The following is a 21,991-nucleotide window of genomic DNA, read 5'->3' as shown; positions in this document are numbered from 1 at the left end:
ACCACCTGCTACCGCTAAGGGGGAGCAGTGACCGCTGAGGCGCTCTTCCACTTCGATGAACTGAGCCTTTAGCAGGACGCAGTGCTGCTGGGGCCTGCAGCTCGCTCCTCCGTCTCCCCGCCGTGGCCGTGAGTCCTCCCACATGGGAGGGCCCAAGATGGTGCCCTCCACATGGCCGCAGCTCGCCTGCTGGTTCCTGCCCCGCCAGGAACGGTGCCACTGTGGGTGCAAGTCCGCTCCTGTCTCCGTGTGGGGGAGGGCCTGAAGTCACTCCTGCAAGCCTGCAGTTGGGGGGGGCAGCGCTGTGTCCTGGCCAACTGTTATGCTCTGGCTGATGCTCAGAGCCCATAGGCTAAAGGGAAGGCAAGGGGGAATCTACCCCCCCCCCACTCAGAGGAAAAAAAAAACAACCAAAAAAAGAACTGAGGTTGTGTGAGAGCATGACAGAGGTCCATCCTAACTCCTGGAAGGCAGGACCAGAACTGGGGACCAGAAGGGATGCCCCCTCCCCCAACGTGGGAGGAGTATCCATTCATCAAGGTTCCAATCCTGCTTCCCAGGAGGAGGGGCATCCCAGCAGTAGGAATGCCAGCCCTTCCTCCCCAGAGAAGGGCAGTTCATTGCTGCCCTTACAAAACACTCCAGGCTACAGTAAGACAGAAGAATCTTTTACCTTCCTCTGGCAAGGAAGCACCTGAAAGATGGATTGGTCTGAAAAATAGATAAGAAGAAAAACAAAACAAAACAAGCTGAGTTAAAACAGAATAATAAACCTACACATTCAACAGTGCCTTTTGGCCCATGCTGAATCTTCTACAGCTCACTCCTCCTTATCATCCCAAGTCAGGATTAATCTGCATGATCACAAGGTGCCACAGGAAAAGAGCAGGAATGAAAAAGATGTGCTCTGTCAGCATGCGGGCAAAGTGGATCGCTCCCGTTGAGTCAAGCAAGTGCGTTGCATGCACATGGATCATTCGATATTCAGCCAACACACACATGGTGGCAGGACATTGGAGTAAGTTTAAAAGAGAAACCCAAGTTCAAAAAGTATAGATTAAGTGAATTGTTCAAAGCAGTGTTGGAAAATCTGGATGACCCTTCCAATTTTTTCCTTATATGACCATTAACCAGCAGCATTTTATCCTCTCTTATACTTATTTACAAACCACCTTAGAAGGCTGATGTTGCTTGGTTTTAGAAAGACTCAACATATTCTGCAGAAGTTCAGTATTATTTCTTCCAATTTTTTAAAAAATTTATTAAGACAACTAAAATTCCTTCCAATTGCTCATGTGGATAAGGAAATTCTTTTCTTGTAGGACTTCAAGTACAGAGATCTCGTACCCACGGATTCACTTATCCATTGATTGGGTCAGTGCCCCCACAGTGTCCTCTCTGCTCCACTTCCCTTGCCTCTAGAGCAGGTGTCGGCAACCTTAAACACTCAAAGAGCCATTTGGACCCATTTTCCGGAGGAAAAAAAACCTCAGGAGCCACAAAACCCTTTTGACATCTAAAATGAAGATAATACTGCATATATAGGTTTTATTTCACCTTTATGCTCTTATAGGTCCCATTTTAATAATGTAGCCCCCTCTTGTAGCTTTTAGTTAGTTTTGTCATACATTCTTGTCCTGTGTTTTCAGACGCCTGGTCCTCTATGGTGTTTTGCCTGATCCCAAGGCCATTCTCTGCCTGGAGAATTATGCCCACTTTAAGCAAATTAGCTTCCCTTTCCCCCAACAAATGACCCTGGTTCTGCCCTGCAGTCTTGCTGGACCCCACCTCCAGGGTAGCTCGCCTGTTCAACCTGCAGAGGTCCTCTCTCCTGCCAGCAGCCTCCCACCACTACAGCAGACCCTGGGTCCTCAGCAGGTCTTGGGCACAGCAGCCACACACCAAACTCCAGTGTCTCCAGCAGTCCATTAGTCACAAAGTCAGTCAGAGCATCCAGGGCAGAGTCCAAAGCCAATAAGCTAAGTCACAGTCCAAGATCAGATTCCAAAGTAAATCAGTCAGAGTATCCAAGTCAAAATCAATAAGCCAAGCCAGTCTCGCCTCCTCTCCTCCCTCCAACCTGCACTCCTTCTACAACCCACACCCCCCTTCCTCAGGTGCTCCTTATATCCCTGAGGGCCCTATTGCCTTCAAGTGGCCGCAGCTGTGCAGCACACTCTGCTGGATGCCCAGGCCTTACCCTTAAAGGAGCCACTGCTGACACCACATCTACCTCCTCACCAGATCTTCCAGGATTCCAATACATATGGCTGTTATGACATCTGCTTATCTTACATGGATACTAAAGAACTCCCCCCACCTTCCAGAGGCACCCTGCTGGAAGGAAAAAAGGACACAGACTCCAGGGGTGGGGAAGAGAAGAAGGGGGGGCAGCCACAGGCCAGCTTCTGCCCTGCCTGCCCACCCTCCCTCCCTCCCTCAGGCTGCAACCTATCCTGGGAGTAAGCCCCATTGGCTACAATGGGACTTCTGAGCAGACAAGTTGGTTGGAGCTCTCAGGCTGCAGTCCTCGCCACACTTTCCTGGGAGGATGCCTCACTGACTACTTGTGAGTAGACCTGCACAGGAGGAGGCTGAGGCTACAGCCCTCCACACCTTCCTGGGAGTAGCCCAGGGACTACATCGGAGCTTACTCTCGAACAGACCTGCGCGGGCTCCCACTCACCCGTCCTTGTGCTTGGCCTTGAGCAGGCTTCAAGGCTGCCATCCCAGATACCCTTTTCTGGGAGCAAGCTTCATCCACTGTAATGGGGCTTACTACTGAGTAGGCACACAGGATGTCTCCTCTGCTGTGGAGGAAAAGCCTCTCCTTGCACTGAGTGGGGACCTACTCAGGGAAAGGCGGGCTGCAAGGGCTCGCAATGGCTGAGAAGGAGGGAGGCTCAGGATTGGCTGGTGGTCAGCCAGTGAAGGGCCCTGAGCCATTCCAACAGAAAAAGCCAGGAGCCTGCTGGATGCTGATTGGCTGAGCCTGCTGGAGAGTTGGGGAAGGGAAAAACAGGGAGCTTAAGCCTGCAGAGTGGGCAAAATTGAAAAGGGAAACCAATGCGGGGCAGGTGGGAGAAGGGAGAGGGGGGCAGTGAGCTCAGGGGGCGGAGGGAAGCAGCCTGCACTCCCAACACAGGTGCCTCCTGTCACACTCTTTGCCACTTTCACCTGGAGGAGCCGCAGCAGACAGCTGAAAGAGCCGCATGCGGCTCTAGAGCCGCAGGTTGCCGACCCCTGCTCTGGAGCATTGCCTGAGCCCAACAGAGGCCACAGATGTCTGTCCGTTGCCTCTGCTGGACTCAGACTGAGCCTGAGAGCAAAAAACATGTGCCTTCTGGTAATTTTTTGAAAAACCGGAAGTGACATTTTTAATGCCTCATAAGCCATTGGGAAGCCCAGGGAAGCCCTGAAGGAAATTCCAATGAACACAATGGGACTTACTTCAAAGTAGACATGCATAGGATTGCATTGTAAATCTCTGTTGACTGTATTTCTGATATACTGCCCAATCCTATCCACACTTTCCTGGGAGTAAGCCCCATTGACTCAAATGGGACTGACTTCTGAGTAGACATGCATAGGCTTGGGCTGTAAGACAGTTAAATACATCCCCTGAAAACTTGGAAAAGTTGTGTCTGTTGTTTTTTCCAAGTTCACATTCAATGTGTGCAAACATCCTAGACAAAGTATTTCAAAAATCTGTTAAGAGTATCAGTATTATCTTTTCAGATCTGCTTTTCACAGGAAGCTATGAAAGATGTCCACATTATTAAGCACTGTGCTTGGATGAACCATTAGAACCTGGGCTTGCCTGTTAACTGTACTTATCCACTTAGGCATGTGACAAACCTACTAACAAATGTTGTCTCTCCCACATGTTTTTTCTGTCACGAACAAATCGTTTGTGCTGAGATGACAACATGTAAGCTAAAACCACCACAGCATGATAAAAGAAAAAATCTGATTATCTGTCACTTCTCCCACAATATGTGAGCAAACCAGAACATGGTACTTCCTCCCTTGGTTTCAAAATCTGGTCAATGCTTCAGAGTTTTCAGAACTCAGAGAGCTGAAATGCTCCTCTTATCAAAACGCTAACAGAACTCAGACTGTGTCCATTGACAGAGTTGGTGTGACGGGAACAGGGGGTGTTATTTAAATCTTGCTGATGATACTGGAATGGGCAAGCAGCCCAAGCTAAGCACAGGAAGGGAAATAACAAGAGACCAATCTCATGTTCTGATTGGGCATGCCTTCATAAGAACATAAGAACATAAGAACAGCCCCACTGGATCAGGCCATAGGCCCATCTAGTCCAGCTTCCTGTATCTCACAGCGGCCCACCAAATGCCCCAGGGATTCCTTTGAGGGGATGGTTAAACATTGGCTGAAGACAGACTAAGAAAGGTCCATGTTTTTGAAAATGATGAAATGCCCAACAAGTGTTACAGTGTCCCCTGAGTGGGAGATTCACACACTTTATAACCCCACTGAGTCCCTATTAGTGGATAACAGAGCTGCCTGTGTCAGGGCAAAGTGCTTTTGCCCCCCAGTACACATGAGTCCTTCATTTGTATAACCCCCTGTCTGCATATCCACAGTACTGGCTTTGTTTTTTGGTATGGTGACAATGTGTTATGAAGTCTCAGGAACGTTAGACTCTGATTACCATATGCAGCAGGGGGCACTGGGATGCAGATTGTGTTTGTTGTCTTGTGTGCTCCCTGGGGCATTTGGTGGGCCACTGTGAGATACAAGAAGCTGGACTAGGTGGGCCTTTGGCCTGATCCAGCAGAGCTCTTCTTATGTTCTTATGATGAGATCTTAGCCTTTTAAGAGCAACAAAAAATGAAAGAATGTTGGGCAGACAGGCTTTGATCGACTAGAACTACAATCCTACACATACTTACTGGGAGTAATTACCACTAAAATCAGTGGGATTTACATCCATATAGACATGCATAGGATTGTGTTGTTGATAAAATTAAATTAGATTGACAGTAGATGCGTATTTTGAAACAGCAAATTCCTTCACCAAATCATTCTGCATCTGTCAGAGAGGTGACCTTTGACAAACATTGCAGCCATAAATATAGTGGGGCTTGCTTCTACATATAGAATTAAGAAACGGATAAAATTCAATTTTATCTGAAGTCAAATGGCCAGGAATATACCTGATAAATAATGAAAATACCCTCAAGTCAATCTTCTAACAATATTTAAATTTAAGATTTAAATGTAAGCAATAATGCAAATAAAATACATTGCCAAATTAAAACAAATATTGCAGTTAAGAAACTGGAGGTAACAGCAGCAAAATAAATTACCATAGTTTGGGTGAAGAAAATAAAATAGTGAAGGACATTGCTTCCCTCAGACTATTCTGCAACCATCTGTTCTGTTATTTTTTCCTTAGTTTTCCAGTTCACAAGTTCAGCAATCATTGCACAAGGTTCAATTTCCATACAGCAAAAATGTTTCACACTGCAGTACCAAGCACTAGAGTGGAATATTTCCAAATCTGCATGAATGGCACATGTGTTCATAGGATCAATTCAGTCACCTTGGTCTCAATCTAATATTTCCTACAAGCCTGCTTTCTCTAATTCCTCAGCAGTGCTACTTCAACACATCTGAACAGATCTCTTAAAAAGAAATAGGGCTCTTTGTGGCTGGGAAGAGGGCAGAGTTAATGAATTCCTCTTCCTATTTTAATCTGTTTTAATTCTAGCTTTTGAAAAGTCTTTTTGCATGAGTTCATTTGCATTTGGAGTGCAGTGGGCTTGTCTGGAATGGAAGCAAAGGTAAGGGACTTACCTAAAACACCTGCAAAGTGCCTTTGGAGATAAGGACAAAGGCTTTTCAGTGTTAAAAGAAACCTTAGTTTTGCAGTTCTACCAAAGTGTATAGCAGCTGCACTGATATCTCAACTCCCAGAACAGGAGTGCTTGTTAGCATTAAACAGCTTCTCCAATTCTGTTCCTCAAGACTGTTCTCAACATTTTCATCATGATGCTTCCCTGCCCAGGGCATACTGACCATATGCAGAGAGATTCTGAGAGAGCTCACTAGATCCATCAAAGTACGTACTCCAAGGAATGAGAAATCTGAGTGTACTTCCTGTGTTCTCATTCAGATTTCCCGCTCCACCCTGGGGAAGCTACTTGGGACTTTGCTGGGGAGGGGGATGGGAAATATATATGAGGCTGCTGGGGTGGGGGAATGGTAAGCAAAACAGGGTTCTGTCCTATGGGGATAAATACTTGCACAGGTATTGTGACCTCTTACTAGAATTGATGGTGTCTATAATAACAACAACAACAACAACAACAACAACAGGTATTTATATACCGCCTTTCTTGGTCTTTATTCAAGACTTTATTCAAGGCGGTTTACATAGGCAGGCTTTATTTAAATCCCTTATTAAATAGGGATTTTTACAATTTGAAAGAAGGTTCTTCCTTTCAAGAACCACTACATTCAGGTGTTTCATTCCAATCTGGCTTCACATTCTGGCCTCCATCCTCCCATGCTTAGAGCAGATGGAATAGCTCGGCTTCAGCTTGTCAGCTGCTTCAAGGTCGCACGGTGCTGGTGGCATTGAACTGGCGACCTTGTGGATGTTATCTTCAGGCAGACGGAGGCTCTACCCTCTAGACCAGACCTCCTGCCCCTATACATTACATTGTGGTATAGCAAATTTTCCAGGTGACCAATTATTGCTCCTACAATATAGAACTGACTCATTTAGTTCAGTATTATCTATATTGACTCACAGTAGGGGTTCTCCAGAGTTTCAAGTACAGGTTTCTTTTTCCCCTGTCCTATCAGGAAATGCCAGAAACTGAACCAGGGACTTTCTGGATGAAAAAGTGCTCTATCTACTGAGTTATGGACCTTACCTATAACTGATAATTTCAAATAGAAGACATTCATGTTAAAAAGAATCCTATCTGAAACCATACGATCTATAATAAAACTATGTCTTAAACTGTGGCTATACTCATACATAGGTTGCACATTCTGACTGAAGCTCTTTCTTGGAGATCCCCCCCCCCCGATGATGTAATGTCATTTAGGCAGGGATGTCCCTGTTAAAACCTCCTGGATTGCTTTCAGTAGTCACCTGGAATTCAAGGCTGGAGTTCAAGGCTGATTCCTGGAGGCTTCAGGCATATCTTGGATGGTTGGTTACATATGCATATTAGGTTATTTTACTGAGTTTAATGGGACTTTCTTACACCTGAATGACCACATAATTATGCAGTGGTTCCCAAACTGTGCAGGTGCTGCAGGATGTCCCACCGGCCACTTCTTCCCAGCTCTCCCAGGAACTGCCATCATGAATTGGTTTCATGCAATCCAAGATGGTGGTGCCTGGGAGAGCTGGGAAGAAGTGCCCACCATGAAAGAAGGAGGTCATGAACACAGTAATTTTGAGAACTGTTGGAATTACAGTTTAAGTGACATTCCTATGGGGCAAAATAAGAGTGCTATGAAATGTTTTAGCTCACTGTGCCTTATGACCTAATCCTAATAATTGCCTGTGCTGGTGAAACATGTGTTCTGTCAATGTGTGTTGTTGCAAAGCACCAGAAAGCACTTTGCAACAGCGCAAGGCAAAGGCCTGCTGGCAGGAAGGCCAGAGCCTTCCCACTGCTGTCAGTGGTCATTGGGAGGCCTGCCAAAGCAGATAGGGCCCAGGAAAGTGGTGGAATTGCAGGAGTGGGTGGAGGGTGGAGAGGGGGTTGAACAGGTGGGGGAAAGGCAGTGATGGGGGTGGATAGATAGGGCCCAGGAAGGTGGTGGGATTGTTGATGCCAGCATGTGCAGTATCCAAACTTCCTGGGCCTGATCCGCCTGTACGGGTCAACATGGACTCACACCAGTAATATAGCTAGCACAGGTTCGAGTTGACCCATTGTGGCAGATGCGGCATACCCAGGGGGCAAGGGGACAAATGTCCTCCAGCAGCCAAAAACCCCACATAAGATGCAGTGTACTCCATGCTGGCGCCACTGCATCACTGTGAAGGAATTTATGCTGGATTGGACTGCTAGTTTTGTATCTGAGAAATGAACAAAATGCTAATATAGAAGTGCCCCTATTTCTGCAGAGGATATGGGCAAACACAGGAGAAACTGTGGATGTGGGTGAATGCTGCCCCCCCCCACCCTCCATAGCCTAGGGGAGCTCCCTTCTTCACCTCTGGAAGATCATCTATCCGTGGACCTCTATCCACGGCTTCTGTTGGGCTCAGACTGAGCCTGAGAGCAAAATACATGTGACTTCTGTTTGTTTGTGTTTTTTAAAAAGGAAGTGTCTTTTTAATGCCTTATAAGGCATTGGGAGTGTACCTTTTACACTCAGTTAATTGTGCATAGCAGTGATTCTCAAAGTCTCTGGGAGAGTTTGAGAGCCACTAAGTTCTTACGTGGGCAGGAGAGGGGAGGCAGCAGGGGCGGGGGAAGGCAGTAGCGCGATCCCCAGGATCATGTACATGTACCCAAGCCCCTGCAGCTTCCCAACCAGGATCATGTACATGGATCATGTACTTGTACCCAACCCCTGCAGCTTTCGCTGGGGGTGCGGGGAGCCCAGCGAAACCTGCAGCAGGGCTCTCTGCAGCAGTGAAGGTAGATGCGGTACATGTACCCCAGCAGCCCCCCTGAGCGGCGTGATCCTGGGGATTGCGCCGCTGCCTCCTCCCTGCCTCCAGGCTACCCCCACCCCTTAAGGGGGCAGGGACCAGGGCCCGCAGGCTGGGGCGTAGCGATGCCCCAGTTTGTAAAACCCTGGTGTATAGGATTATTGTGTATAGCAGGGCTTTTCAAACTGGGGCATTGCGACGCCCCAACCTGTGGGCCCTGGCCTCTGCCCCCTTAAGGGGCTGGGGCAAGGAGGAGGCAGCGGCGCAATCCCCAGGAACGCACCGCTCAGGGGGCTGCAGGGGCTTGGGTGCACTTACCAGAGCCTCCTGCAGCCTCCTGCGGGTGCAGGGAGCCCTGTGCGGCCGTCTGCCGAGCTCCTTAATGCTTTAGAAGTGAAAGTGGAGAGATCGCACTCTACTTCCGCTAAACCAGAAGTGGAGCGTGATCACTCCACTTTCACTTTTGAAGCATCAGGGAGCCCTGCAGACGGTCGCGCATTGTGTATAGAATTGTGTATAGGATTATAGATGGATTGTGTATAGGATTACAGACTTAGAATTCAAATACTGTACAACTTTTAACTGTCCAATCCTATCCCCTACCATTGGATTCAGCCTGTGCTCTACCAGCACAGCTGCATTGGCACCAATACAAATATTTTTTACTTTCAACTGCACAAGTCCCCAATGGCCTAAGTGTCTCCTCTGTCCCATGCCAGTGATATAACTGGCATAAGTCTGAGGAGAGAAAGGGGGCGGGATGGACTGAAAAATGGAGGATAAGATCCAGCATGTGCATTGCTGCTTAGTTCCTGCCTTCCAGCCCACAGCCTACTCCCTGCCTCCCCCCTCCCCACCTCAGAATGCCTCTGAACCTCCTTCTCCCCACTGCCAACTTACCTGCCCCTGCAGAACCTCCTCAAGCTGCTATCGCACATGCCACACCTCTCATCATTTGTGGCAGCAGCCCAGCCGCATGTGACAGAGGCTCAGAAGCACAAGGCCCTAATAGGATTGGGGTCTTAGAAAATGTGTGTGTGTGTGTCACTTGTCCCAAATAATAATGAAAAAGAATAATTGCATTAAAAAAATTCAAATGTATCCTTAGTGATGTGAATGTCTAATTGCCATTTTTACTGCGACTGTAGAGATTCTGTCAGCTGTATATTCGTGGAAAAGGTCAACATTTTTATTACTACGATGTGCCCTACCCTGCTTCTGGTCATTTCCTGCTTGCAGCAGTCCAGAGCCAACCTCATTGACTCTGCAGTAGAAAAGTATTCTTAACATGTGTGGGTAGAACTGTAAATGGAGAAATAGGCCTGTGGAGACTGAAAAGCAACAAGTGTGACACCTCAGTGCATTGTTTTTATAGTAGTAATTCTGGCATTAATAGTTTGCCCAACCCAAAGTGATGCTGTCAGCTGATAAAAGGGAACTGATAAAAGTTCATAAACCTCTGGAGTGGAACTGTTTGGCTGAATTGTCTCTTCACTGTGCTTAATTGGAAAGGTTTCTGGATGATTTCCATATCATTTTGCTACTTCTGATTCAATGTGTTAATTGCCAGGGGGATTTGCAGTCTTTTCATTTCCTCATTTTCCCCTCTATGTCTAATCATGTTCTTTCCCTCTCCTGCTGCAGAGTGAAAACACTTTGTGTTCTCTGCAAATGCTGTAGGAAAATATGTACGCTCTCTGAGGTGCTCTCCGCTTTACGCAGCCAGCCTTATCCAACATTCTCCAGTAGGGGTCTCTTCAAACAGACAGGAGAAGAGCACTACAGAACGGCCTTTCACCAGCTGCCGTCATCAAATATGATATACCACCCACCACAGAAGCTTAACTGCTTAACTAAAGATTTGTTGTCCCTACAGCCGAGCGGAAATGCTTTTCAAACGGAGGCTCGTGCTTGTTTTAAACTGGACTTACGTGCAATAGTCAGATTGAAAATAATATGCCTAAACATATGCCTAAACCTCCCATGGGGCACTGTAATTGAGTAAGATTCACATGATGTAACTGTGACACATTGGCTAATGTGTCCTTGCTGTCGCAGAGTCTGCTGTTGCTGTTACTTTTTGCTAATAACCCAAAACACACAGTTTAGTGCAATCCTATCTTTTTATCACACTGATGCACATGGACAGCAAGCAGCTTGGTAGGCAGAAGGGCTGGAATTTGGAACTGTGACATGGGCTAGACCACCTAGGAGGGGCTCCTCTTTCTCTCCCTGTAGTTCTTTCTTCATGTACCAATTTTAAGGTGTGGCAAGCAGCCTTCCCTGTAAGCTTTCCCTCTCAGTGCTCCAGAGCTCAGTGATAATGTCGATGCTGACAGCCGCATCTGCACAGTCTCCATAATGCTCTGCACAATCAAAATAAATGAATAGAGGGAACATTGGTGGCAAATTCTCTCAGAAGTCATGGTTTCTCTCTCCCGTGTACTTCGATGAGGCTTGTTGATTTCATATTGTGTTTGTCTGTTTTTAAAGGAGTTATACTCCAACTTTTAAAGAGGGAATTCAGGGTGGCTTACAAAACTCGATAAAAACACAATACAGCTAGTCCTGGAGTGTTGCCTAGAGGCTGTTGGGAACAATATGGGCTAATCAGGAGAAACTACGTAAATCCAGACAGAGGTCCTCTTAGTTCGGAAAGCTTTGGTGCAGGTGCTGGATTATCAGCCTGCTCTGAATGGAGTTGCACTTCCTCTGTGGGAGCAGATCTGTAGCTTGGGGGTCTTCTTGGATCATCAAGTGGTGGTTGATACCATATGGGCCTTTGACCAGCTTGGAAGGGTAATGTCCTGGGAACCCTATGCATGAGCTAGTTTGCTAATTATTCATACATATGACTGTTGAAGGGCAGAATGCAGCAAAGTTACTAACCTGTAATTTGCTGTTTGAGAAAAACTCTGACACAGTAATTCTACTCTTCTTCTTGTCTCTTAGCCTACCCTCCTAGCCACACTAACCTGGTAGTAAGCTCCATTCACTTACAGAGGGACATACTTCTGAATATATATAGAGCCCATTCCTGTACTGGGTAGTGCCCAGAGAAGCAGGGGCGCCAAAATGGCAACCACTGCATCCTGTGGGCACTGAGGCTACTGCCAAGGTCTCTTCAGGATTAAGAGAGAATTTGCTTTCTTAACCCTGGTAATGCTACTGCAGCATCAATGGGTCTCCTCACCCCTGGGTTCATGTCTGAGCAAGCACAGAGCTTAAAGGAGACCCAAGCTGGGTCACCAGGCTTGGGAGGGGGTTCAGAATTCGGGTTCAAGGAGTTCAGAAACTATCTCCATCCCCCTCGCAGGTCCAATCTTCCCCTTACTCTGCCCTCCTTCCACCCCTTCTGCCCACTCCTCACCTCCCCTTGCCCTGCAAATACTCACTGTTGGCCAGTGATGGAAGAGTGCCCGCCGACCGGTTGGCTACACTGCATTGAGGTCCAGCGATCACACTCCCTCCTCCCTCTGTGCCGCGAACATGCTTTATGGCACATTTGCAATACTTAGAGCCAGCGGTATGCATGTACTGCTGGCGATAGAGCCCTCGGGATCAGGCTTGTAGTATCTCATTTCCCAGTGGGACTTCCCTACCTATTGGTTGGCTTTTGAACTGAGGGGAGAGATTCCCCCTTCCTCTGTTGTCCATATCCCTGATAAAGATACAGCTGGCCCCTCTTAGGACTTTAGAAACTTCCCAGAACAGTGATTTTCAAGCCTTTTCATCTCACAGCACACTGACAAAGCCCTAAAATTGTCAAGGTACACCATCAGGTTTTTGACCATTGACAAGGCACACCATGCTGCCAGTGGGGGGCTCACAATCCCCATTGTTCCTACTAATAAATGACCTTCCCCCAAATTCCTGTGGCACACCTTTGAATCACTTGCGGCACACCAGTGTGTCACCGCACAGTGGTTGAAAATGGTTGGTTGGTTGGCAACCTTCAGTCTTGAAAGACTATGGTATAAGCCTACAGCACCCAGTATTCCCAGGTGGTCTCCCATCCAAGTACTAACCAGGCCTGGTTGAAAATGGCTGTCCTAGAATTTTGCACTTAGTGGTCTAATTTCTCGTAGGTATCATTTATGTGAACCACTATTAAAAAAAAACAAAAACCCACCACCAGGAAACTTAAAAAATATATATATATAACAGGACTTTAGCAGCTTTCCTCCTGCAGATATGACTTTTTTCCTTGTCATCCTTCTCTATTTACCGATAAATGCTAAGCTGTGCTTCATGTGGAATATAGCTCAAAGTCTTCTCCCCCTACTAGCATATGACCACCTCCACAGACCTTTCTTTTCTTCAGCATAAATATCAGCAGGAGGGAAAATCTGTGTCAGATTCAAGGATCATTAGAATGTTCCTTAGAATCTTGCTTTCTTGCTATTCAAGTAATGACAGTGTCATCCCAGTTCGTCAAATATTTACATTTTCAAGCCTTGTTTACTGTAGAGATCGGTTATATGCAGTTCTTGAGCTTTCCTGTCTAGAATCCTGTCTTTTTACTTTTTACTTTTTTATTGCTTAGTGTCATATGCATTGGTGATGTTGCTACTATTATCCCTTAGCTCAGGACCCATGGCTTAGGACCCATAAAATGGCCGCTGAAGAGGCTCTTAACACCTAGGCAGATTTGTGTGTGAAGAGATGGCAGCAGGTTCCAAACCGATTAAGATCTGTCTCCTCCTCTTTTTCCACTTTTATCAAGGTATTTAAAATATTCTTAACTTAAAATATTCTTAAACCAGGGCCACTGTTTTCATGTGAAGGAGAAGATCCTAGTTATCTTTTCAAGAAGACACACACTTACAAGCCCACATACACCTGCCCTCCACCCCCATCTTATTGATTCACGTAATTTATTACAGTAGGAGCACAACTCTTCTCAAATGAACTCCTGCTGAGCGTGATCTACTTGCTAATAGATAACCATTCAGTTGAAAAAGAGGGTGCTTAATATAGGTAAGGTTCAGCTGAGGTACCCACTTTAATTCATGGTTTTAAATGTGGAGGTGATTGATAAGGAGACAAAGGAAGCACTATTAGGAACACAATTGAATCAGGAGGTGACAGTGAGGGATGCATCACCGATGAAGGAGTCCTTTTGTAGGGTTCCACCTCTACAGATTTTGTCTCACCTGGATATAAGAGAATTATTTGCCTCTGAGCGATGAGTAATCAAACCTAGATTTCTTTTTTAAAAAATAAACATTCAGACCCCTGCAGAATCAAGCCAAAATCCATCTTCTCCAGCATTCCAGTTTCAACAATCCCTAATGCTGGGGGGGGGGGGGCAGGCCCAGTCCAGGATCTCTGGTGCCTGAAGCAATGAGGCCAGGTGCTGCTCCCCTCTATGGCATTCAATTGTTCCCCCTATCCTAATTAAATAATGCCCCAATCTCTTCTCACCAACACCATCCTGCAATCCCGCTGATCTTTCCCACCCTAGCACTCCCCAACCTGCTAATCTTCCCACCTATCTCTCCAGCCCTATTGGTCTCCCCCAGCAACTCCCCTCTGGGCCACCATCCCTGTTGGTCATGTCTCTTGGCTGTTGTAATGGCAGGAGACAGGAACCAGGAGGACTGTGATGAGATGAGGTAAGGTGGCCGGCAGTGTTGGTGGGCTGCTTCAGGTGGTGGCCTGTGCCAATCCACAGTCCCAGATTAAAGCAACTCCAATGGTGGAAGTGTGACTGTTAGAAGAAGCCTTTCAAAGCTCACTAGACGTGCCTTCTTCATACCTTTGAGAGGACTAGATAAAGGCTGATGGACAGATAACACAGCTTCAAAACTACTACTTTATTTTGATAATACCTAATACTTACACAATATGCCCACAGCGGAGGGGGGTTGGAGGACTTGTCTTTCCAGTGAACAAAAATAAGCATGTGAAATTTTAGCATGTGGAATATTTGCTTTTTCCATCATATTACGTAGTTCTTGGGAAACATCCTTGCAAGAAACCAGGGTTGGGAAATACATCCTATCAAAAAGTGTTTCCTGTTAGGAGAACCCTGCTTCCTTGGTTGAAATCCAGATGTACAGAACATGGGGAGGAATTCCCCTCTGAAATTTGGAGAGGGGAACCATATGAAATGGACACACCAGTTAGGTCCCTGCCCTCAGAGGTGCAAAGCCTCAGTGGAAAACTCCTGCACCATTTGCTGCAAGGGCTCCTGGGATTCCTATAGAGTCAGGAAGTCTGCCAGAGGTTGACTGGCAGTGCAGGAAAAGGAACTAGCATGACTTCCACTATGAAGAAAGCCCTGGGTGCAGAATATCCTTCGCTTGTTTGCTTCCTTGCTCCATGTCAGGGGCTTCCTAGCTGAAAATGCACTGAAGAAAGATGTGCCCAGGTGTGGCCAGGGTCAGTGCTATCTTTAGGACAACTAGACAGCTGCCTAGGGCACAGACCTCAGGGGACACAGTATTGACCTTTGAGGGGCACGGTTTTATACAGATTAGTTTTTTAAACCATGTAAAAAATGCAACTGCGTAAATGAAAATAGTACTTTTCATTTTAAGATCAATACCAACCACAACATACATAAAAGATGTCTCGTGTGTGAATTCACTAGAGAAGTCAACAATGTTACAAACTGTCAGTGGAACAAGAAAAGACAAGCAAAGAATGCACTGGTTTCATACCATCAGAACAGATGCAAAGATAAACATCCAACAATGGAAAGAAGCCGTGCTCCTCAGAGTAGCATGGAGAGCTTGCCTCTAAAGTCGCCTAGTATTAGACATGACTGAATGGATAAAACACACGCGCGCACACACAGAACATACAGGTGGGCCTCTGTATCTGCAGATCAGGTATCCATGGATTGGGGGGCTGTGCCCCCTGTGCCGATTCCATTACTTTAGTTTTTGTGTACTAGTGTTCCTTCCTTAAACAAAGCGAAATTGTTGAAATAAGAGCGAGTGAATCAGCCTGCACACTAGATGGAGCCTACCTGAACATTAACAGGAAGTGCTTCATGTTAATGTTGAGTTAGTCTCCCTCAGAAGCATAATGCACTGCCCCAGCACCCACTGTGGTGTCTTTGTGCCCCCCTTTCCTTCTCCTGTGAAGATGCCCCTTGAAGGGGAGCCTCCACAGGAGAACAAAAGGGGTGCAAAACCATCAGTGCCTCCTTCTCCAGGGAGAATCAAGAAGTGACTGCCCCAATCTCCTCTCACCAATCCCATCCTGCAGACCCGCTGATCTTTCCCACGCCAGCAGCCTGCTCATCTTCCCACCTGTCCCTCCAGCCCTATCTGGAGCCACCAATATGGGCCACCATCTCTGCAGTCAAAGCAGTCACTGGAGGAGGGGCACTCCTTACAGCTGCTTCTTGCCCCCATTCCTTCTCCTATGGAGAAGGAAAAGGAAAAGGGCTGAAGCCTCCAGCACCTCCTCCTCTGGGGAGAACCCAGAAGTAACTGTCTTTTGCCACTTGCGGTGAAAGGCAGTCACTAACGGATGCTTCCCAGAGCAGGGGCATTTGCTGAAGTTGTTTCACATCCCCTTCCCTCTCCACAGGAAAAGGAATGGAGGGTGTGAAGCCACCAGTACCTCCTTCATAACGAGGGAAGAGCCTGAGGGGCAGTCATGCGCCTCCCCTTAGCGTTGCAGCCAGGGCAGGTGCCCCTCAGTCTCTACCCTAGTTATGCCTCTGGTCTCCTGCCTGTAGTGTGCAGGCTTGTTGCTTGTTGCTCTTTAGTTCAGCAAGAATTTTGCTTTGTTTAAGGAAGAAACACAAAAACTAAGGTAATGCAATGGGCATGGGGGCACAGGTGGGCTGTTTCAGTATTTGAATGTCTGTATCTGTGGGGTATGTGTGTAGTTAGCCTTGTATAGGACACAAAATAGCCTGGCACAGGTCCTGGGTGTGCCTCAGTGATGCCTGGAGGCTGGACAAATGGCAGTTCTGCTCTTCCCAATAGTCTGACTCAGGGGTTGGACACCCCCACAAGCCTTTGAAATGTTTCTAATTTTAAATCTGACGATGTGGTGGGTCATGATTTCATGGCAAATCTTCTTTAGCCCAGCTCCAGGAAGTCTGGAAGGTGCCTCAGGTGTCCAGCTTCATCTTCCATTTTGGCATCCCGTGGTGAAGATGGTGGGCTTCCCTGCAGGCTTGGGATTTCATTGCCTACAAAGACAATCTGCTACGCAAAGAGCAGAGTGGGTCCAAGGATGTTTTTGACAAATGAGATTGGCACCTAATGGACACAAAGATATACCAGGCATCAGAACTCCAGCTCACTGATGAGCAGAAATGAAGCAGAGCTGAGCATTGCAGACAGGCTTCTTCCAGGTGCATGCACACCCCCAAAAAACCCATAATCTATGCCATGAGTTGCGAAATGGGGCTCATCCCTCCAGATACAGGATGTCAGGGCTGACGTAGCCACAGAAGGGACCACAACATGGCAGGAATAATACTTCTATTATGTCATATCCCCCAGATCTACAAGGAAAGCTGTGGGTCTAGGGTTGATGCTATGGGGTAGGGACTCTGGGAGTGCAACAAAAGGGGGCACTGGCTGCCACTTACTTCCCTCTTGCAGCCTTATTCTTCCTGCAGCATATCTTGCGGAATCTGTTGCTGTCGTTTATGATGGAGTAGATCAGTAATACTGCAAACACGAGATGAAGGACCATGTGAACTGATGCGAGAAAGCGAAGGAACCAGGAAACCCTCCACTTCCTGTGAGGTCTGACTCAGAGACAGGCTGCTCGCCAGCCCATATCTCCTTCTTCATTCAGCATCTGGTTGTGGGGCCACAAGCCTGTTACACAAACGGGAAAAGAATAAAACTTTGAGGACGTGTAGGGAGGCAGGATATCTGGTCCATTTCTTTTGAATCAGTGTGTTTGCAGTTTCAGACTGCCACATGCATTCCACTGCTGCTTGATTCTTTGGGGATTCCGATAAGATTTGGAGGAGGTTTTCTCAAGGAGGATTCCTTCCATGTAGGCTCTCTAACTTTGGGTGATTGCAGTGTGAGCTGCCTTTTCCCTGTTTACTCCCAGTTAAAAAGGTGAAGCAGGGAGAAGGGTGTTAGACTGCAAGGTGCTCCAACCACCATTCACTTACACATTCACTCCATTCACTTCACCCAGGAACAGTCCTAGGGTCTGAACCTGAGGAGTTCTGGCAACCCTCCTTCATGGTCTCAGGTCTAAACCAAAAAGCTAGTTCTTCTGTTCCGAAGAGAAGAGCAGTGAAGAGGTTCAGTTCATCCTCCGTGGATGAGATACTGACAGACCCTTCAGGGAGACCCCTAAGTCAGATGAGGATTCGTCTTTCCTCCCACGCTGAGGCTTTTCCCTTACCCAAGAGTGGTAAACCAACCTGAAACCCCAGATGACAAGGAGAAACAGAAACAAGCTGCTCCAGCCCTGCAACAAAGTCTCAGTACAGCATCTCCTTCACAAGCACAAACATGATGCTGCCTTGCAACCAAAGACTATGAGCTGCTCTGCCAGTTCCTGGACCAGACCTAGACTTTCCTCGGAAAAAAACCTCTGATGTAGCAAAGAGCCTAGCCCTGATTAGCTCAGGGAACCTTTGTGATGAAAACAGCAGACTTCACAAACTACAGTGTTCAAAATGGGCTTTAGAGCAGCTTAGATGGGAAGGGGAGGGCTGCATTTGTATTAGTGCATTTTACAACTTGGATTTTGCAAGAAGTTACAAGTTGCATTTTTATTAGCTGGAGAGCAGGGCCCATGGGGGGTGCAGGGGGAAATTTGTACCTGGGCCCAGGGTCAAAAAGGGTGCCTAGAAACCAAAAGAGAGGGCCAAAAAATTTCCTAGGATCTTACGTTTTCCAGTCTCACAAGAGCCCATTAGAGGGTGGTGCAGGGGATACATTGTACCTGAGCCTGGGTTCTAAAAGGGACATGGAAGCCAATGGAAGGGAGCTGCACATTTCTTGGGGTCCCAGAAAATATTTGCTTATATTGTGTGAAGACTAGCATTCACATTTTGGGTAAGCCCAATTTTATATATTGTGATTTGTAGAAATAATGTTCCAATGATTGTATGAAATTATGGTCAAATGGAGAAGAGAAAGGACTCAAAAGAATTTTTTTTTACTCCAAAAAGAAGCCCCCCAAACCTTTATACTGCCTGATAAAATTCCTCTCAGAAGCTCTGCCCTTATACAACAGCAGCTAGGATCCAAGGGGTCATGCAGTTAATTTTGTACACGCAGGAAAACTGCGACTTCTGATTCTCAGAGAGGAGCACCCTCACCTTGTATGACAAACTATTGTACACAAATGTTTATGTTTCTGATTTGTGACTTTTTGGAATTCTAGCTCTAGGGTAAGGGTTGCTTTTTTGGAAATTTCAAATATGTGGGACTTGCGGCCATCTTTAATCCAGATTTCTGATACGGTCTGTGCTTGTTTAGTTGCAGTAGTGCTGCTGCATCTGTTATTCCTAGACCTTGGGCAGCCCAATCCTGAGCTGCCTGGGGCGCCCAGGCTCAGCGTCACTGAGAAGGGCTGCTGCTGGATCCTGCGCGCCCCGGGCTACGGGAGGCAGAAGAGGCGCCTCAGTAGAAGGGGATTTTTGTCCCCTTCTCCTGGGTAAAGTAAGCAGCCCCACAATGGGGCTACTCACTTTATCTGGGTGCTGGGCTAGCACAGGCAGGAGCCTGACAGTGAATCTAGCAAATGTGCCTTACAGCACGTTTGTGACAGTGCTCGGTGGCAAGGAGCCATGCCACCGAACACAGGTTTGGGCTCTCAGTTGACCCCTGTTCAAGAAGACTTTAAACCAGCTTCCTATCAGATTTCATTCTGACATGACCAGGTCTGGAGAGTGGAACTAATCTAATCTGGAACTTGATGGCTCAGACAAGATCCCAGAGATACAGACACTGAGGACTTAAATTTATTTTAATGTAAATATTTGTACTAAATCCTTCTATAAAAGAAATGCTCAAAGCTGCTTACAATAAAAAGATAATTATGAAACAAAAATGCACTGGTCAAATAAATGCATTGAGAGTCATTCATCTCATGTGAGCAATGAAAAGGCCAGGATATTTATTATTTAAAAAAAAAAAATCACAATTTGAGCAGATTTTAAAACCTTATGAAAAAGAAATTGCACCATTGGAAGAGCATTCCAAAATCTGGACTTCGGTATAGGAAATGTCCTCTTCCACATCCCACAGTCATATGCAGCTTGGATGTTGGCAGGGTATGGAGGAGAATCTCTGCAGAGGATCTTACTAGGTGGGTCTTTTATGTCTTTTATGGGAAAAGATACTCACAGAGTGTAAGTTAGCTTGCACAGTTACCATTTACCTCTTTTGCTTCACAGGATATGATGGTATGTTACTTATTGCTAGTTGAAGGTGACAGCTATTGCTCTCTACCTGCTATTTACACAGAAATGCTAAGGCTTTAAATATAAAAGCTTAAAATGTATTTCCGTGTGTATTGATTTCAATCAAGTTTGCTCTGGATTACAGCCCTCTATCGTTGAAATCCAAGAGGTTGTGTGTACTGTATATACCAGATCATAATAATAGGAAGTCGGATGATTTTAGAGTTTAGAAGAAATTATGGATGCATGTTAATTAAAGCTTCCTCCTGAATATCACATACTACTTTCATTTTTACTCACTCTGGATTTCTTCCTCCGGTCAAATGAAAATTTATGTGATCATGAAAATGTGAAAAGATGGTAATTCTTTTTATGTATGGACATATTAGAAAAAAATCATTGAAAATTACATGGTCTTAGCTCTTGGATTTAGGCTTCACTATGTCTGAAGACAGTAGAATGGGCCGAAAACATCAATTTTAAAGTTGAGGCAATTGTGGCCTGTATAACTGTATTAGGCCCAAATCCTAACCAACTTTCCAGCACAGGCATAGCTGTGTCAATGGGGCATGTGCTACGTCCTGCAGTTGGGTAGCGCTCATGGAGGCCTCCGCAAAGTAAGGGAATGTTTGTTCCCTTACCCCGGAACTGCATTGCCCTTATGTCAGTGCTGGAAAGTGGATTAGGATTGTGCCCTTAGAGAAAGCTTCTCCATCTGTAACCGACTGTCCATGCAGTGAGGTTTGGTGGCGTCTTTTGGCCCTCTCTTTTGACTCTTCTTTGTGGCCTGGGGTGAAAGTCTATAACAAAATGACTTTTTCAGAGTTTGAATGGCATGAATTGGACAGACAAGCTTCTGTTTGGATTTGTTTAGCATTTCAGTGATTCACATAATTTATGTTGTTTTCTTCTCCTTTCCTCTTTCAGGTACTATGCTATTTGCTGCCAACCACTGGTTTATAGGAATAAGATGACTCCTCTGCGTATTGCTCTCATGCTGGGGGGCTGCTGGGTAATCCCAACATTTATTTCTTTTCTCCCTATAATGCAAGAATGGAATACCATTGGCATTGAAGACTTGGTGAGTAGATCACAGTTCTCTGATCTGAAGTAGATTCCTTATTGTCATCGAAGACAGATCTTATAGTCCCCTATGCCATCATCATTTTCAAGTAATGAGTGTCCCACCAAAGAAGTTGATGGGGAAGAAGCAGAAGCTGAATCGTAGAGCACATGCTTTATATATATAGAAAGTGCCAGATTCATTCTCTAGCATCTCTGAATAGAGTTGGAACATTTCCATGTGTGTAACGGTGGAAACCCTCCATGTGACTCAGCAAGGCTACAACCAAAGAGTGTCTGAGCATTTGATCTGGCTACATACTAAAGTCTTTCATAATTTCCGGCTGTCACATGTGACCCTTCCCCAAGACTTCATCAGCACCTTGCATGATTTTTCAGCAGAGATAGTGGCAGCTCTAGAGTCAAATTTAAGACAGGCTTCTTGTTAGTTCTGAATGATGTACTCTTAATTTATTTGATGGCTCTTGATGTACTCCTAATTGATTTGTAAGTCTCTATTAATTAAGGCAATACCCTAGGTTTTCTGACATGGCAAGCAAGATTCTCAGACTGTAAGAGATTGTTTTGTTTGTTTTTTTCTTTTTAAAGAAATGTGAAAATTATTATAAGCTGAATTGTCATCACAGGCCTTTTTCCTCTATTTTGTTTGCTACTTGAAGTGTATGGAGCTAACTCAAGATAACCTAGGAGCATATTCTGTGACAGTACCATTGTTGTGAAATTAAGGACAATGGAGGACTGCTCATAGAATCTTAGAATTGGAAAGTTCCACAAGGTTATATTCAGTTTCCTGTACTGAATCATTGGAAAGTGATGGATGCTCCTGTACACTGGATCCCTATCTATTTATGACTGAACTAAATATTGAATGCAAACTACAGTAACATAAC

The 21,991-nt window shown here is 45.9% G+C and overlaps 1 protein-coding gene across 1 annotated transcript in view; it reads left to right on the top strand.

Moving 5' to 3' along the window:
- The window catches only part of HTR4 (5-hydroxytryptamine receptor 4), a 148,362-nt gene that overhangs the window by 50,141 nt on the left and 76,230 nt on the right, over positions 1 to 21,991 (top strand). Inside the window, exon 4 of the mRNA XM_066617370.1 lies at positions 20,946 to 21,099. Within this exon, the coding sequence (XP_066473467.1) occupies positions 20,946 to 21,099 (154 nt within the window). The remainder of the gene's footprint in view (positions 1 to 20,945; positions 21,100 to 21,991) is intronic.

The sequence above is a fragment of the Tiliqua scincoides genome, chromosome 2 (assembly GCF_035046505.1).
Source record: "Tiliqua scincoides isolate rTilSci1 chromosome 2, rTilSci1.hap2, whole genome shotgun sequence".
In the NCBI taxonomy this organism is placed as follows: Eukaryota; Metazoa; Chordata; class Lepidosauria; order Squamata; family Scincidae; genus Tiliqua; species Tiliqua scincoides.
This window is presented reverse-complemented; position numbering and strand designations above follow the sequence as displayed.